General features: G+C 46.2%; 1 protein-coding gene across 1 annotated transcript; it reads left to right on the forward strand.

Moving 5' to 3' along the window:
• Positions 1 to 607: 607 nt before the first annotated feature.
• On the forward strand, positions 608 to 18608 carry mylkb (myosin light chain kinase b; the record flags this gene model as incomplete). Its single annotated transcript, XM_080851382.1, is given in 22 exon segments — positions 608 to 665; positions 1311 to 1508; positions 2250 to 2496; positions 3798 to 3881; positions 4405 to 5525; positions 7465 to 7539; positions 7542 to 7580; positions 7791 to 7841; positions 9826 to 9876; positions 10390 to 10517; positions 11281 to 11437; positions 12871 to 13176; positions 13371 to 13412; positions 13617 to 13701; positions 13868 to 14071; positions 15322 to 15539; positions 15713 to 15836; positions 16149 to 16301; positions 16527 to 16650; positions 16815 to 16902; positions 17309 to 17443; positions 18331 to 18608. Coding segments are annotated over 22 exon segments (3966 nt in total).

Raw genomic sequence — 18608 nt, forward strand, 5'->3', positions numbered from 1 at the left:
TGTCAGGCCCATTGTGCCCTGGAACATTACAGATAAACATACACACACACACACACACACACACACACACACACTCATGCACGCACAGACTTGTACAGATACCATCACCCTCCTCACTGCGCTCTATCTCATCTCTCTATCAAATTCACCTTCACTGAAACAACACATTCAAACTCACTCAGATGTGTGTGTGCTACGCCCACGTTTATGAACATACTTCCACTCACTGAAACAACACATTCAAACTCACTCAGATGTGTGTGTGCTACGCCCACGTATATGAACATACTTCCACTCACTGAACCAACACATTCAAACTCACTCAGATGTGTGTGTGCTGCGTACAAGTATATGGACATATTTCCACAGAAATACAACCACAGAACAAACCACAGAAATACAAGGGTTTTTAGGCTTTTAGCTAGGAGCCCAAAGTTCCGATCTAGAACCGATTTTGAAAATGGAGTGAACCAGGAAACTGGGTGGACTTACTGGTGTCTTGGTTTCAGCAGATGGCTCTAAAGTCCTTGGTGGTGGATCTAATACTGTGAGTACGCCTCCTGGTGGCAGCTCCAGGACTGCAGGAGCGCCGGTCCTGCTGAGAGGTATGGAGGATCAGACAGTTATGGACGTCAGCTTTGTGAGGATGACTGTGGAGGTGAAAGGTCAGTGAAAAATATTCAGATTTACGGGGTAATAATAAAAACCAAGATCCGAAGATGTTGTGAAGAGTGAAGTACTCTACACACATCATCTTATGTATAGAGTCACCTCTATGTATAGATGGACCCCCCCCCACACACACAAATGTTAACATACCCTCTCCTCTATAGGCACATAATGTCTGAAGAGGCTTATGGAGACACATAAGCCCATACACACACACACACATTTTTACTGGCCTATCTTTCAGCTGTAATCAGACCTAACAGGTTAACAGGTTCTGCTCCACCTCTCTTCTGTTCCGGAACATTCCATTCATGCTTCACGGAGTCAGTTGCTCTTCATTTTCTCTGTTATATCTATCCAAGTAGAATCATGCCAGGGCGGCAACACTGCCACGACTGTTTTCCTAGAACCCTTAAAGGCCGGATTATACTCAGTTTTAAACGCAACGTGTAATAACCATTACGCGGTTATAAGGATGATAACCATGATGTGTTTCGATTAGGAAGAAATTAAGACATATTTTTTGTTCATGAAGGTATAACTTAAAATGCCTGTTTTCCTTTGAGGCTGTGCTCTATCCAAATACACAAACCAAACCGATCAAGATTAATGATTATATAAACTTCTTATGTGTTTCCTAGGTGACCCTGAGCCCAGTGTCTTCTGGCTGCATAATGGGAAAGAGATCTTGGAGTCGGAAGATTTTAATTTCAGAAGGAATGGCAATGAATGCCATCTATGCATTCGGGATGTCTTCCCAGAGGATTCTGGGAAATACATCTTTGTGGCCTGGAACCATAAAGGTGTTGTGAGAACTGAAGCAATGCTCAAGGTGCAAGGTAACACACAAACACACACATAAAACACACACATTATCCATACCGTACCGCAGATATAGAGCACAGTGTAATTGGTAGTTTTTCCAATTCTGAGTTCCAGATAGATAGTGCCAAACTGTTCTAATGGTTCCAATGGTCATGAAGTACAATTGCTTACAAGGAATCCAAGAGAAGATAAGAGACAGGAATTGCATACACAAGAACAAGACAATAAATGCTATATGAGGCTTAGCTATGCTATATTCCATGAGCACCTGAACAGGCACGTGAGCTGGACAGGAGAGTTCTCCGCGTCCGAGTGTCGTTGCATAACTGACTGAAAGTGTGTACATAAATGACAGTGAGGAATGAGCCATCCTCTCCCTCTATTTGCCTCTCGTGTGCGTCTGGTTAATGTTTCAACTGCGAATGCTCGTTTGCAAAACCCTACTGTCTGACACTCCAGGGGAAAGACTGTCTCTCCCAGCGCAAGCTATAGTGCAATGACCACAGCGATCAGGCTCTGGATCACACACACAAACACACACACACACACACACACACACACACACACACACACACACATTCACACACACACACACACACACACACACACACACACACACACACACACACCATGTTTGTTAAAGTCAAGCAGAAAACCCCTGTCACAAACAGGGGAATCCCACTATCAGGAAATAGAAAGCTCATGTCACTGGTTTGGATCCCGTCTCCAAGTCACTGACCTTCTGGTGTTTCCAGAGCCTTCGGGGGGCACCCGTCCATGGTTCATCATCCGGCCAAAGCCGGTGGTGGCGGTCGTGGGTCAGCACGTCCTCATCTCTGGCGCCATCGCTGGGGACCCCTTCCCTGAGTTCGGCTGGATGAAGGACGGCGTGGGCCTGGTGTCCGGAGAGGAGCTGAGGCTCGTGCAGAAGAGGAACATCATCTCACTGCTCATCAGGAGGGTCGCACCGCACCACGCAGGAGAGTATCACATCAGGCTCAGGTACACACCAGAGGGTAGACAGGTGTACTTATGCCCCACCAGACCTCACAGATATTCACATCAAACTGAATTTCAAGCCCTTCCAAAGAAGTGCTGTATATGTGTCAGTCTTATCACACATGGCCTGAAAACAAAATGCCCCCCAAAGCCCATATGTACACAGTGAATCAGTATATACAGTTTATTAGATAGAGGAGTACTTCAAACCGTATACACGTATTTTAGAAACACAGGGAGTAGGTTATATGTATGTATATATGTAAATATGTTTATATGTTAAAGTTGTCAAAATAAGAGTACATAGTCTAAATAAGAGTGGACTGAGGATTTCCCTTTTCCTCATCCATGAATAATGAGATGTACTCTCTTTATACACCCAGTATGAGATGAAGAGAGAGAACATTTTGTACCTCCTTCATAGATCAGTGTCTTATCATATTTAGTTGATTCAAAGCCCCCATTTTGACAACATGAGACTTGGCTAGGTTTGCTATGCTTAATTTTAACTCTAATCCAGGTTTTATGTTATTGTTGGAACATACCAACTCATTCCAACCTATGTGAGAAATTAACTGTGGCATTTTTTTTGGTCTTGTTTTTCCCCTTGGAAAATCACTTAATGTTAGACTCAGGAATAACAGTGCCAAGCTATTAAATCTAAGTGAGACACTTGCGTTGTGTCCTCCCTTAACTCTCCTGTGCACAGACACTTGCAGAAACACAGACATTTGCTCGCACACACACTCACACACTCACACACACACACACTCACACTCACACACACACACACACACACACACACACACACACACACACACACACACACACACACACACACACACACACACACACACACACACACACACACACACATCCACGCGCGCACACACGCACACACAGACTTGTACAGATACCAGCTGGGAGAATAACAGAGATGTTTATTTCCATATAAGGAAGCACATGTAACATTTTAACATAAACTGTGGGAGACATGCGACTGAGCTCTGATTGGTGGGATGCCTTTGTAAGACGGTCCAATAAGGGACTGTGACTGAGAGGTCAAAAGGTTAGGCATGTCCAAATAAACACCCACAGAAAATCCAGAGTTTTTTCGCGCTGGTTTCTGTCCAAGTACAGGGAGAACAGGATTTCAAATACTGTGAAACCACCAATCCTTTCTCTCCCTGTCTCTCTCTCTCTCCCTCCCTCTCTCTATCTCTCTCAATATCTCTCTGTCCCTTCCTCCTTCCCTACCCTTAACAGCAAACCTCTCTCATTCCTCTCCATGTCTACTTCTGTAGGAACTCTGTTGGCCGGTCCAGCTGCATGGTCACTCTGTCCATCCGCCAAGCACCAGACCCCCACAACAGAGGCCCACCCCTTCTGTAAGTGTCCCCTCATGGCCAGTCCCCTTTACCCCTGTGGTTGTCCTGCGGGACAACCCCCTTTCACCGTTCCTCCAGTTCTTCCCGACCCCCACTTTTCCCTGAAGCAGTCCCAGACTGGAGCCTGCTCCCTTTCTTAAGCCCTGCCTGAAGGCCCGCGGTCTGGACGTGTTTCCCAAATAAGGCCACGGGAGTCACCAGTGATGCCATGCAGCCATGATATGTGTCCCTGTCTCCAATTAACCTATTATAGAATAGAGGGCCGAGGCTTTAAACAATCCCTCTCTCTATCCCTCCACCTCCTCCCTGTGTTTTGCTATTTTTTTCACTTCTGTTCGTTCTCTTTCTTATTTTCTCTCTCTCTCTCTCTCTCTTTCTCTCTCTCTCTCTCTCTCTTTCTCTTTCCCTTCTCCAGCCCTCCCTTTAACTCTTCCTCCATCGCCCTCCTCCCTGCGCTCTATCTCATCTCTCTCTCTCTCTTTTTTGCCTCCCTCCCTCCCTCACTCCTTCTCCCCTCTCCCAGCCCCAGAGGGGTTTCAGTGGGAGTTGGACTGTCGGACAGGACCGTGAGAGTCAGTGAGTCTGAGAGCTGCAGAGGGAGCAGGACCTCCAGTCAGCCCCAGCCACAGCCCCAATCCCAGCAACCCCATCAGCAGCAGCAGCAGCAGCAGCAGGGAGAGCGGGACTCTGAGAAGCAAGCAGAGGCCAGCCAACTCCAGCAGACAGCCCCCGAGGTCCACTCTCAGCACCAGGACCACAGCGGCCCCAGACCCCTGCTCAGGAGGCACGTGCACACCAGGGAGCGCAGCGAAGAGCAGGTTCGGGAAAATCAGCTAGAGCAGTGGGACTTCCGCTCGCTGCTCACACATAACGCGAAGGCAAAAGCAAAACACGCCGCTGCCGCTACCGCAGCAACAGCTTCCAGCCACACAGGGAACGTCTGTCAGGAGCAGGAGCCGAGGGGCAACATGAATACGCCTCAGCTTAAGAAGGTCGGGCCACGGCCCGCCCCGGAGGTCAAGGCCGCCACACCCCAGAAAGTGGACTTCAGGTCGATGCTGGGGAAAAGGGGGGGCGACACCCCCAAACCGGCACCCGGCGCGAGCCCTGCCAGCAGCGGCCCCGTCGACTTCAGGGCCATGCTGAAGAAGCCCACCGACGCAGAGAAGAACGCCACAAAGGACCAGACCCCAACACCCAAAGCCCCAGTGACCAAGGACAAACAAAATGGCATCAACGGTGTTGACGGCAGGCTCGGAGAGAAGAAGCTAGACAAAGCTACGGTGGAAAAGAAGGACGTGGCAACACCAGAGAAGAAGGGGATACCAGAGAAGAAGGGGACACCGGTGGCGGCGGAGAAGGCGGTCCCCGAGAAGAAGCCGAGCACCACAGACAAGAACACGAAACCGGCCGATGCGGGGCTCCCCCAGAAGAAGGAGGTGGTGGTGAGCTTGCCAGATAAGAAGGCAGCCCCCGCAGGGAAGCAGCCCAACTTCAGCCAGACGCCCAGCGACGTCAGTGTGGCGGAGGGCCAGCGCCTGCACCTGCAGTGCCAGGTGACCTCTGACCCCACTGCCACCATCACCTGGTCTTTAGATGGTAAAGTCATCAAGCCGTCCAAATTCATCATCTTATCTCAGGAAGGTGAGTCCTGGTTGCCCGTATCTGCGGAACAGCTTGATTATAAAATAATAAGCACCAAAAGTTGTTGTTTTTGTTTTTCAAAAAATGCTAAAGTCTCTGTCCTCCAGGGATCATATGTATGGCATTGAGAGGAATTTGCTCAAAAACAGGAAATCCTACTTTGATAAGCTCGTTGGCCGTTGTTATGTGGAGCACTTAAGCAGAGCAATTTGAAGTTGTGTAACACTTCCCCGTGGGTGGTTCCCAGGGGCTTCCAATGGACTGAAGCCTGTTGTACGAAAGCTGAGGGGTTTTAACTGTTCCTTTCGACGACCCTGAAAACAGCGAGCGGTATGAGTTTTGAACGATAGCAACAGTAGTGGGTTTATCCTCAGCTGAGGAACAGGGATCGCTTTAAAGAGGATTGTTTTTCATGGAGCCTGAAGCAAGAAGTGAGCGGGTGCCTGCCAGTTGGGGCTGTTATTTCAGCGCTTTGAGCTCACACAGAGGGTCATTTGATCTGATCCAGGGGTTATTGAATCCCCCCCTCCTTATACAAACACAGATGCACAGATATACATGCACAAACTTACACACTCACTCTCTCTCTCTCTCTCTCACACACACACACACACAAACAAACACACACTCACACACACACACACACACACACATAAACACACACACACACACACACATATAAACACATAAACAATAAAATACCCAGGCTTCCCTCCTGCCCTGCTGACAGAAGAGGCTTGTGGTTCTGCTGTGACACAATTAGAAAGTTCTGGAATACCAGCGGAGGATCCCCTGATATGTATGGTAACGGGGAATCCCTAATTAATCCTCTGGATGAGTTTAGTTTAGTCCAGCGCATATCAAACAAGTGCCAGACGAGCTCATATCCCTTAAATACTAGCTGTCATGAGCACACTGGTCTCCATGCAGACTCACAATTGACTTTGCAAATGGTGATGATGACAGACAGTTAATACAATAACAAATGGCTATAGTCGGTTGCAAATGGAAGGTATTCACCAAGGCGATGAACAAATGAGAAGGATTATTGTCCTTCCTGTCCACACATGTCAAGCTGTGTCCAATTATTGCCCCCTGTCAATGACTCCCCTGTGCACTATATATGAAGCGGGTGATGACATAACCGAACACAAAATCCACATCACTGGGACTCCACATCTACTCATGGGGGAGAGTTCATGTTTATGTTCGTTAGTGTCGCCATACACTGGGGGATAGCGAGCAGGGACGCTTTTCTTATATGACATTTTCCAGGGTCATCATTGAAGACTGGAGCTCATTTGAGTATCCTGGTGCAGTGCACACAGGGGAGCCTCTTAAGACTCTCAGAGTTGAAGGGGCCTTCCAGAAGGACTCTTAATATGACTCAAACGCTCAGGGGACATGTGACGCCAGTGAGATTTCTGAGAAAGAAAATGTCAAGTAGGGCTACCAGCCAGCACATAGGGACTTGTCGTTTTGTGGTGATTGGCATGATGGTAATTAATGAGGATAGACGCAGTCATAATGCTAATTGCATTAGTTATTTGACATGCCGTTCCCGGAAGACCAGAACAACTGTGTTCAACTTCCTGCAACAGTTGAGCCAATGAGATCGCAGAAAACCAGAAGGCCCCACCAGCCAAATTCTGAATCTCAATCTAACCTCAATGGCTGACATAAACTATCATAAGAAAGCTATTGGGATCCCCTGATGTTTTTTGACATTTTGAGCCAATGGTCAAGGTGGTTCCAATTCATAGGTACTATTTGGCATGTGCAAGAACCAAGTCTACAGATAATCCAGGCATTAGCTGGTGATATGTCTCCTCCTGTCTTTGTTTTGTGATGTGTTACTCTCTTTTGGGTTGTCCCATGAGGGGAATTAAGAGTTTGCATTTTAACTACATATCATGTATTGTGTCTGTTACCTTTTCAGGAGGCAAATGTTCATTCACCGTAGACAAGGCACTGCCAGAGGATGCTGGCCGCTACACATGTAAAGCAGAGAACGCAGCGGGAAAGCTGAGTGCTCTTGCAAAGTCATGGTCTCCGGTGAGTCTTTCCAGAACCCCACCCCGCCCCCTCTCTCTTTCCTCCAGGAAAATCTCCCCTAAAAGGCACTGAACACAACAGTTTGATATCCAGCGCCAGTGCAAGAGAGTTAGGCAATGCAATGTTGGAATTTTTCAAAGAAGCCTGATCTTTGGCTAAATCGTCTAACATTTGTCCTTTTTCATTTTTTTTTGCTTATGTAATCTAGAGAACCCACAGATGCCGCCTCGGGTGACAAGAAGTCTGCGCCCACAACAGAGAGTGATCTTCACACAATGTACTGTCTCCACACAATCTATGCTATTCCATAAAAGGAAGCTACCTTCAGCTTGCATGACATCACAGTCCTTGAATTTATTCAGCACAATACTAGCCATTCAGTATTGTTCTTCTCACCAATAAAGAATGTCACGTTAAGGCACATCTTAGCTCCCTCTTATCTGACGAATCCTGAGCCCCTTCGTTCAAGGAAGAATTTCCCACTCTGTACAATCTCGATAGCTGAACCCTCCTCCTCTGGTTAATCTTTGCACACCATGAGCCGTAATTTAAAGTGTGTCTGTGTGGGATTACAGGGTTTAGCCGACTCTCCCTGCTATCAGACACACCTCTGGGCTCTCTCTCTTCAAGGGCTTTTGCTTTTAACTCCAGTTCTAGCAGGGTGCAAGCTGTATATGGATGGATTTGGGGGAGCTTTGGAGCTCAGTCCTCCCCAAGCTGTTTGATGGGGGGGGGCTGAGATTTCAGGATTTTATGCTCCAAAAGTTAGAGGTGAGGTTGAGACACAGTACAGGACACAGATGCAACCTTTGACCCATCTCCGAAGGCACGTGCTCTGTCCCCCACCCCCTTCACTTCCTGAGTGAGTTCTCTGCTCTGCGAAGCACACTTAGATGTACTGGCTGTTTTGATTGCCAATGAACTACAATCCCATGAGCCTCAGTGGGCACAGTGTGCACACGGTGTCAGTCAGCTGCACTCAGGAACAGGGCAGACAATAAAGGTCTGTCACCTGAGAGCTTGAGCCCTTCCTGTGCTTCCTGTTGGCTCGGATTTGTGGCAGTATTTTGGACCCTTTGTGTCACCGTAGCTGGCAGCAGCTGGATTGAGTTGGGTGTTTGTGTTGGACTGGGGGGTCTAGGCTTGTGTGTGATGATGGAGGTGATAGTGGTGGTGGTCTTTCCATTTGTTTGTCTATTTCCTCACTCAGATCCATTGCATGAAGTCAAAGATTTAATCTGCAGGGATTAAGGGGTCAGAGTAAATGCGGGGGGGTGGGGGGGGGTGGTGTAGCTGATATTTTGGAACATTAACCAACAATTTTATGACTTCTATAAATCTGTCACATCTACACAAAGTAACATCTAGGGTTACACAGGCATTGCAACATCAACATGTAAGAGGAGAGGAGGAGAGGGGGGCAAAAGACGGGTGCTGGTCTTTCATGTGGTGGAAATACAAACAGCCAGAGATCAGGAGAGGAGGAAGGCCGTAACTCACTGAGGAGGAGGGTGGCACTGACTAGGTGGAGCAGGGGAGGAAAATGGCCTAAAATGGCCCAGTGCTTGAGCACAAGGGAACAGAACAGAGCCTCCTCACTGGAGGCTGGAGAGAGTTTACAATCCGCTGCATTGTTTCCTGACGGCTATCGACCCCTAGAATAAATACTAAAGGAGAGAATGGAGGAGAGGCAGATAGAGGGATAGAGAGAGAAGGAGGGAGAGAGAGAGGATGAGAAAGTGGGAAACAGATAAAGGAAGGAGAGGGAGGGAGAGAGCGAGAGAGAGAGAGAGAGAGAGAGAGAGAGAGAGTGCAGGACATTTCCTGGATCCTTTTCGGAGGTCTATTTATAGCATGTCCATAAAAGGGGAATTCCAGCATCCAGCGTCCACATGAGGCAGGCCCTTGGTCTGGGACGCTGGAGGGAGAGAGCTTCCCTTCTCTGGAGCTTCTGCACTCCCTCTCCCATATGCCCACATCATTCACACGTATAAATACATCTGTCCTGTACAGCTATATTCCATCAGTACATGAGTGCATTTCAAAACCATAAGTGTGTGTGTGTCTAAGATAATAGTAAACCTCTCTCTAACTTCAACTGGAAACCCATTCCCAGAGGCATAACTTTAAACCAGATTTAGAGGGGGCTGTTTTTTGTTTTCAAATGTTGGTCTGGGTATTTCAGCACTTTTAACAACTTACTTTGCTGATATGTTCATAACATCTAAGCCTTGTGTTTCTGTAGATGAGGCCCTTATAAAGAAGAAACAAGCCCCCAAATCTCCAACCAAACAGGGTAAGTCTTCTCTGTCTGAGTTTTCCAGAATATTCCAGGAAGCAGTTAAATTAACAACAACAAAAAAGCTGGACTAATTTACAGAATCACTCTCCACTCCATCAGTCACAACTCAGGCCCTGTTGCCCTATTGTACTGCCTGTGAGCTCCACTTATCTGTTATATAAATAAAGAGATGCTGTCCAAAGGCAGCATTACTTGGGATGTTTTTAATACTCTCCCCTTTTCAGCAGGGCTTCTAATCACAACAGCTGGTTCCAGTGTTCTTCTCCTGTTTCATTTATATTAGAATTTCTGTTTGTGTAGAAGCGTCTGTGTGTTTGTGTGTGTGTGTGTGAGAGAAAGAGAGAGAGAGAGTGAGAGAAAGAGAGAGAGAGAGAGAGAGAGAGAGAGTGAGAGAAAGAGAGAGAGAGAGAGAGAGAGAGAGAGAGAGAGAAAGCGTGTGTGTGTCTGTGTTTCAGACCTTCACATGACCCCCCCCCCCCCTCTCTCTCTCTCCTGTTGACCTCTCAGGCTCCGGTCCTCAGATAGTCCAGTTCCCAAGTGACCAGAAGATCTTGGCTGGGAAGAAAGTGGACCTGGTGTGTAACTTCATTGGGGCCACGCCCATCACCTGCACCTGGCTGAAGTTCAAAAAGCCGGTAAGGAGAAAGAACAGCATAGAAGAAAATAAACGTGTTGTATCTTAATGGGGTCTTTGGTTATCCATCGTGGGAAGAGCAAATGAAGGCTCTTGTCAGAACATCTAATGGTGGTGTCTAGAACATTTAAGGGATCTGTGTCCTTAGAAGAGAACCCTGTCTCCATAAGACAACCCTTTGTCCGCATATTTCTCAAGGTTATAAGAGGGAAAGGTAGCGTGTCTAGGGCGTAATGCAGCTTTCCAACATGGCTTGTGTCATGGCTTGGCTCAGAATTTTAGAAGAGCAAAATCATTTCAAAGTGCTCTTAAGAGCTTTCTGAACTGCAGTCGGTATTTCCATATTAGGATACATATTTTACGAACTCGTTGGCTGGTGAAACTTAAAAGCTATACACCAGTGTCTGACAAAAAACAATAGGTTGGTAGAATATCAGTTGTCTGGGGCCCTACTCTGGCCTATGTTCACAGACAGAGAGCAGAACATCTTGTTTTCCACATCCTCATAATGAAATCTTCTATCTTGAGCCGCATAATGACTAGGGAGCCACACCACAAAACTCATTTAAATAAAACATGTCTCAAGACTGGTTTATGTTAATGTGCCTTTGATGTCTGACTTAATGTTTCAGTGAGGACAAGATGAACACTAAAACTCTTTATGAATATTGGTACTGGCTTAATATGAGATCAGGTGTTTTGAGAGAAACCAGGGAGTTGGCTGGGAGACACAGAGACTAACCTCAGGGTCATTGTTGCTTCAGATCCAGTCAGGAAGTGGCGGTATCACCATTGAGACCACAGAGAACAGCAGTCAGCTGACCATCGTTGCGGGCGAGCCGGACCACAGCGGCAGCTACACTTTGGAGCTGCAGAACAAGTTTGGCACCAAGCAGGCCTCCCTCAACCTCTCCGTCATAGGTACGCCTCATGTTCACAGGCACACACACAGAAGAAGAAACCTTTAGCAGAACCTCCTAAGGGGGGTGCCATCTGCTTGGAGCTGGCCGGGTAGAGAGGTAGAGGGAGGAAAAAGGGGGCAGGGGGGCAGAAGGGAAGGGAGGAGAGGGGGGGGGGGGGGGGGGCGGGGAGAGTATCTGGATGCAAATGTACACATACATTCAAACATAAAGATGATATATACATGATACATACAAGCATTCTAGTATTGTAGAACAACTTAGTGGGTATAAAATGTTATCATAAGGTTACTATTACAAGGGTGAGTAGAGCAAGGTGAAGAGCAATGGTGACATTTCTTTACAGTACGGGTAAATAGGCTAGAATGCATACAAACACACACAAAAACTAAAGGTCAATATAAAGTGAAAGTAGAAATATTCATACAAGCTGCTTGTGTGTTGGCCCCAAATGCAGGCAATATTCCAAACTGAAAACTAGATTTCAGTATATCTACAATCTGCCTACATTAACATGTTTCTGAAAAGTGTTTCTGAGTCTTTTTTTACTGTGGTATGTATAAGGCACTGTATTGTGTTGAGTTCTGATTCATTCAGCATTAGCTTTGTGTTTTTATTGCGGTGGTACCTTGTCTGATTCCTTCGCCATTACCTCTCAGCTTGCTGTTTTTATTATAGTGGTAATTGCCTCACAGCCTGATCTTAGCAGCTACATCATACGGCTACTGCCAGTGTGTTTATTGGATCGAGGTTGTAAACGTGTTGCTGACGGACAAGCGGCTCCCTTTTACAGTCTCGCTGGAGTCAGTCTCGCCTTACCATACAAGGCTGTTCAAAGCGTAGAAACACACCAGCGAACAATAAATCTTTATTCATTTGCAGCTATATTCAACCCTTTGATCACATCTTTAGATTACATTGTGTCATATATATTGTTTCATAAAGGTATACAATGTTTGTTTGAAGATACAGGGCCCCCAATTATACAACCTCGTTGTTTTATCTCGCCAAAGGGATGATTTATGAGGTGGGAATAGCATTCTACCCTGTAGAATGAGGAACCTATACCAAGCAGTTATGTTCCCCCCTGATTTTCTGGTTGATTTGTGGAGTTACTATGTTGTTGTTGACATAATGCCCCTTTGCAGACACTTAGACAGGGGGATTCATAACAAGATACACTGATAAATATGTGAAACACATTACATACGTATATATGATGGGATTAGGGCTACGTAATTGTACTTATTGTAGGTAACTATGTAAGTACTTACATAAGTAAGTATAGTGATAAGCAAGTAAGTATGGTGATACTGTGTCATTTTTTGAAGGAATGTTGAAGGAAAAAGTTGATTTCTGTGTCTGAAAAATCTGCAAAGGAAGAGTGACAAATTAATTGCGTATCCACATACATTTCTATCCATTCTCCCCTAGACAAGCCTGATCCTCCAGCTCGGGTCCCAGCTGCCAGTGACATCCGTGCATCCTCTCTCACGCTCTCATGGTACGGCCCTACGTACGATGGCGGCAGCGTCGTGCAGTCGTACAACCTGGAGATCTGGAACTCTGTGGACAACAAATGGACAGAGCTGGCCTCCTGCAACAGCACCTCTTACTCCGTCCAGAACCTGCTCCCGGACAGGCAGTACAAGTTCCGTGTGCGGGCCGTCAACATGTGCGGAGTTGGGGAGCCAGGTGCAGAGTCTGTGCCTGTCACAGCTGGTGTGGAGAAGGTGAAAGGTGAGAAAGAGAGCCCTCTAATGGACATTTGGCAGTATTGCATGCAGAAGGGACCTGTGATCAACTTAATGTGAGAGGGGTTTTTACCATTACAAAACCCTCTCACTCTTTCCCTCACACTATGTATCTATCTATCTATCTATCTCTCTATTTATTTGATTTATATTTATATCTATCTATCTGTCTTTCCTCAGAGACAAAGGGAGAAGAGGTTGAGGCTGCAGATGATGATGGTGGTGGGTGTTCCTTTGTATCTCTATTCTTCCCTCTAACCATTATTCATGTAACCTTATCATATCTATGTATCCTGGTGGGAAACACTCAACCTAAGTTATGTCACTTCACATTAAGTCAAAACTACTTGATGAGACTCTGTAACTGCCTTTGGAAGCTTTGGCACTTTGACATATTTTTTTTTTCCCTCTAAACTGCTGGTACAGAGAAAGAACAGGAATACAGAGACGTGGTTGTGAAGAAAGACTGTAGCGTCAAGGAGTTGTACGATGTGGAGGAGAGACTGGGAACGTGAGTGATGCTCTCTGTCTCTCTCTTTTACTTCCTCTCTGCGTTTCTCTTAGAAACCAACAACACAACACGAAAATGAACCTAACTGTCCAACCTCCTCTCTCTCTCTCTCTTTTCTCTCTTCTCTTTTTTTGACCCGTTTTTCTTCCCTTGTTCTATCCTATAGGGGCAAATTTGGACAGGTCTTTAAACTGGTTGAGAGGGCAACGAAAAAGGTGTGGGCCGGGAAATTCATCAAGTCCTTTTCTGTCAAGGAGAAAGATAATGTTCGGATGGAGATCGACATAATGAACAGCCTCCATCACCCAAAGCTGGTTCAGTGTGTGGACGCCTTTGAGGGCAAGTCTGACATGGTCATGGTTTTGGAGTTGTAAGTGTTTGCTGTTTTTCTAGGACATCTCTTTGGTGTTAAATGTGTTACAAGTTTTAGATAATTCAATACTGCATAATTTAATTTGTGCTCTAAACTGCTGACCAGTTATTGCATGAACCGTTTTATTTTGGGAGAGGGACGATCACATTTTGTTGAGCTAAGCTTGTTTTGTTTGTGACTGGAATGGGCTGTTCTTGGGTGAGCGGAGGGTAGACTGTTTTGGGCTGTTCTCTCCGAAGCATCACGTGAATATGTTCACACACACACACACACACACACACACACACACACACGCACACATACACACACATACACACACGCACACACGCACATACACGCACACACACACACACACGCAAACACACACACACACACACACACACACACACACACACACACACACACACACACGCACTAGCTCCTTGATCATTTCACTCATTTTTGCTTTTTATAGGAGAGAACAAAAATGCCAGTTCCCTCTGCACGTGATTGGCCAAATGTCTGTCACATGTCCTTATATAGAGCCAAGAGTAAGAATGGACAAGCAAGGGAGGACAGACAGACAGAGATAGAGAAAGAGGAGAGTGAGAGAGAAAGAGAGAGAATGAAAGAGAGAGAGAGAGAGAGAGAGAGAGAGAGAGAGAGAGAGAGAGAGAGAGAGAGAGAGAGAGAGAGAAAGCTGAAGCACTTTCCCTTCTCTTGGCAGTCGTGATGGAAAAAAGCCCAGATCCAAGTCTCGCCCAGCATACGATTTGTTTACTGCTCTAGGAACAGAAATATTTCAGGCGGTCTCTCAGTGGAAAGTGGTGATAAACAGTATTGAGCAGGTCTGGGTCCATGCCCCACATAATCCTATGCAATCTGGTCAGTGTTGTTTAATAGATATTTGCACCATTGTGACAGAATAGAGCACACACTTTGTTTTGGCTAGTTCAGAGCATGATAAAACCCTTAGATTCAATCCACAGCTGACGAGTAAATCTAATCGATGTAATCAATTACAGTATTAATCAGGGGACAGCTACACCCTATGTCAACACTTACACGTCAGTCAGTCCACTACTGCCAACCTTGAAATGCCACCTTTAATGACATCTTTGTCACACTATTTCCAGTCATGGTGTTGTTGTTTGTTTCCTGTCTAAGACAAAATGTGAGATGGAAGTTAGATGGCATTAGATAATTCAAATTTTCACCATAAACACTATGGAAACAGTGCTCATTATGTGGATGTCCCTGTGACTCAGAATCTCTGGTGGTGAGCTGTTTGATCGCATCGTGGACGAGGACTTTGAGCTGAGTGAGAGAGAAGTGATCAAATACATGCTGCAGATCATCGACGGCGTGGCCTTCATTCACAAGCAGGGCATCGTCCACCTGGACCTCAAGCCAGAGAACATCATGTGCATCAACAAGATAGGCAGCAAGATCAAACTCATTGACTTCGGCCTCGCCAGGCGGCTAGGTACTTTCCATTTACTCACAAAATATTCATGAATTTAAATGGACAATAATGGACAGCAATGTTCAATAGCCTATGTTAATTACTGATGATAGGGTTAAAGTGTATTATACATCATTCCAAGTCCTTGAGAAGAATATTTTTCCCAACATAAACCTGAAAACATGTTTTCACAGATAATGCTGGTGGACTAAAGGTTTTGTTTGGAACTCCTGAGTTTGTGGCTCCTGAGGTGATCAACTACGAGGAGATTGGCTTCGCCACAGATATGTGGAGCATCGGGGTCATCTGCTACATCCTGTGAGTGTCCCCGACTCTATCTCTAGCACATCTCATTCCTTTCAGAGGACTTTTCAGACAGGTTTGTTAAAATATCGGAAAGATTCCAATTATTTTGGAGACGCCCGCTACTGCGGAGTAGAGCCCTTTCCAGCTCATATTAGCTGAGCAGTTTCACCAATCATTTTGGTGCTGAGGTGGTCACAATGGTATTCCAACAGAATTAAGATTTAGAATGGAAAAATTCAATCTAAATAGGTAAATGAACAGCATAAACATACATTTGAGGTAAGGCTAACATTTTGCGGCTCCCTTCTGCTACCCCTCTCCCAGGGTCAGCGGTATGTCACCCTTCATGGGAGACAACGACAACGAGACTCTGTCCAACGTCACCTCCGCCACCTGGGACTTCGAGGACGACACCTTTGACGAGATCTCCGACGAGGCCAAAGACTTCATCAGCAGTCTCCTGAAGAAGTCCATGAAGTGAGCAAGAAGGGGGTTGTGGAAAATGTAGTCCTTAAATTAATTGACATTTTTCAGTTTTTCTGCTCAGAGGGTAAAACTGGCTCAAGTCCCACTGGCTCAGTTGCCCCTCCCCATCTCTGTTCCCACTTTTCCCAGCGGGGCACAGTTTTAATTATAGAAACTGGAATTCAGAGCACTTCCTGCTCGTTTAACATTAATTAACTATGAGTCGGTTCTCCGCAGGGCTCGTCTCACCTGTGTACAATGTCTGGATCACAAATGGCTGAAGCAGGATACGGCTAAAATGGAGGCCAAACAACTGTCCAAGGAAGCGCTTAAGAAGTACATCTTGAGGCGCAAGTGGCAGGTGAGTGAAAAGTTCTGTTTTCTTCTCTTGATCTTCTTTGGTATGTCTCTCTTATTGTCAATACCTCTATCGTCATTGGTTATTTATGTAAACTAGTTAGTTTGTTCACTGTCAAAAGACGTTCTGAAGGGGTCTCACACAAGTGTTTTTTTCCACTGTAACAGAAAACAGGAAATGCTGTGCGCGCCATCTCCAGATTCCATTCCATGGGGATGATGGGTGGAGTTGGGCCAAAGAAATCGCCCACTGACGGTTTGTTGTGTTTTTTTTTAATTTATGTATTTGGATGTAGCTGTTTGTAAAGATTTTATCTGGTGCAGTCGGTCGGTGTAATGTCATCAGATTCATTCCTCTGTGCTGGAATACGTGTTTTTAGTGTGTGCAGTTGTATATATAAGACTGTAAACATAATGTGTGTGTGTTTTTCTGTGTATGTGTTTGTATATGTGTTTCTGTTTGTGTGTGTGTCCGTGCGTGCACATGTGCCTTTCTGTTTGTGTATGTCTATGCCTTTCTGTTTGTTTATGTGTGTGCCTTTCTGTGTGTGTGTTTGTGTGTGTGTGTTTGTGTGTGTGTGTGTGTGTGTGTGTGTGTGTGTGTGTGTGTGTGTGTGTGTGTGTGTGTGTGTGTGTGTGTGTGTGTGTGTGTGTGTGCGCAGAGGATGCCCCGGCTTCATTCCTGGAAACTCTGGAGGATGAATCCCGGCCTCCTGCCCCTCCCACCTTCAAAAGTGTCATCCGTGATGTGGAGGTGGTGGAGGGCAGCGCTGCTCGCTTTGACTGCCAGATAGAGGGTGAGAATGCCCACTTGTGTGCCCACGCTCTTACAAACAGGGATCCTTAGAGATGCACCTCCACCCATTGTCAAGATAGAGGGTGAGAATGCCCAGTAGTGTCCCCACACTATTAAAAACAAGGCTCCTCAGATGCCCCTCCACCCATGGTCAAGATAGAGGGTGAGAATGCCCACTAGTGTGCCCACACTCTTAAAAACAGGGATCCTTAGAGATGCCCCTCCACCCATTGTCAAGATAGAGGGTGAGAATGCCCACTAGTGTGCCCACACTCTTAAAAACAGGGCTCCTCAGATGCCTTAGAGGTGCACATTTCTGAGCAGTTTTCTTGTGGCTGAACTGGCAGAGTTAGGTGCTAACAACACCAAGATCTGGAGTGGTGCGATCCGAGGGATCAAATATACTGATAAAGGGAATGGAATGGGCTTACCTGCTATTGTTACGTACCAGACAAGTTTTTATTTACCCTTTATTTCTCTCTCTCTCTCCCTCTCTCTCTCTCTCTCTCTCTCTCTCTCTCCCTCTGTCTCTCTATGTGTGTTTTCTATGTGGTTTGTTTGTTTGTGTGTGTGTGTGTGTGTGTGTGTGTGTGTGTGTGTGTGTGTGTGTGTGTGTGTGTGTGTGTGTGTGTGTGTGTGTGTGTGTGTGTGTGTGTGTGTGTGTGGTGTATGTGTTTGTGTTTGTGTTTGTGTTTGTGTTTGTGTGTGCCTTTCTGTTTATGTATGTGTGTGCATTTCTGTGTGTGTGTGTGTGTGTGTGTGTGTGTGTGTGTGTGTGTGTGTGTGTGTGTGTGTGTGTGTGTGTGTGTGTGTGTGTGTGTGTGTGTGTGTGTGTGTGTGTGTGGTGTATGTGTTTGTGTTTGTGTGTGCGTGTGTGTGTGGACACAGGGTATCCTGATCCGGATGTGGTGTGGTACAAGGATGACCTTCCCATAAAGGAGACGCGTCACTTCCAGATCGACTACGAGGAGGACGGGCACTGCAGTCTGGTCATCTCTGAGATCTGCCCTGATGACGACGCCAAGTACATCTGCAAGGCAGTCAACAGCCTGGGAGAGGCCAGCTGCACTGCAGAACTCATGGTGGAGTTTATGCAGGAGGAAGTAGAGGAAGGAGAGGCGGGGGAAGAGGGAGCAGAGGAGGAGGAGGAGGAGGAGGAGGAATAA

The sequence above is a fragment of the Sprattus sprattus genome (genome assembly GCF_963457725.1).
Source record: "Sprattus sprattus genome assembly, chromosome: 14".
NCBI lineage: Eukaryota > Metazoa > Chordata > Actinopteri > Clupeiformes > Clupeidae > Sprattus > Sprattus sprattus.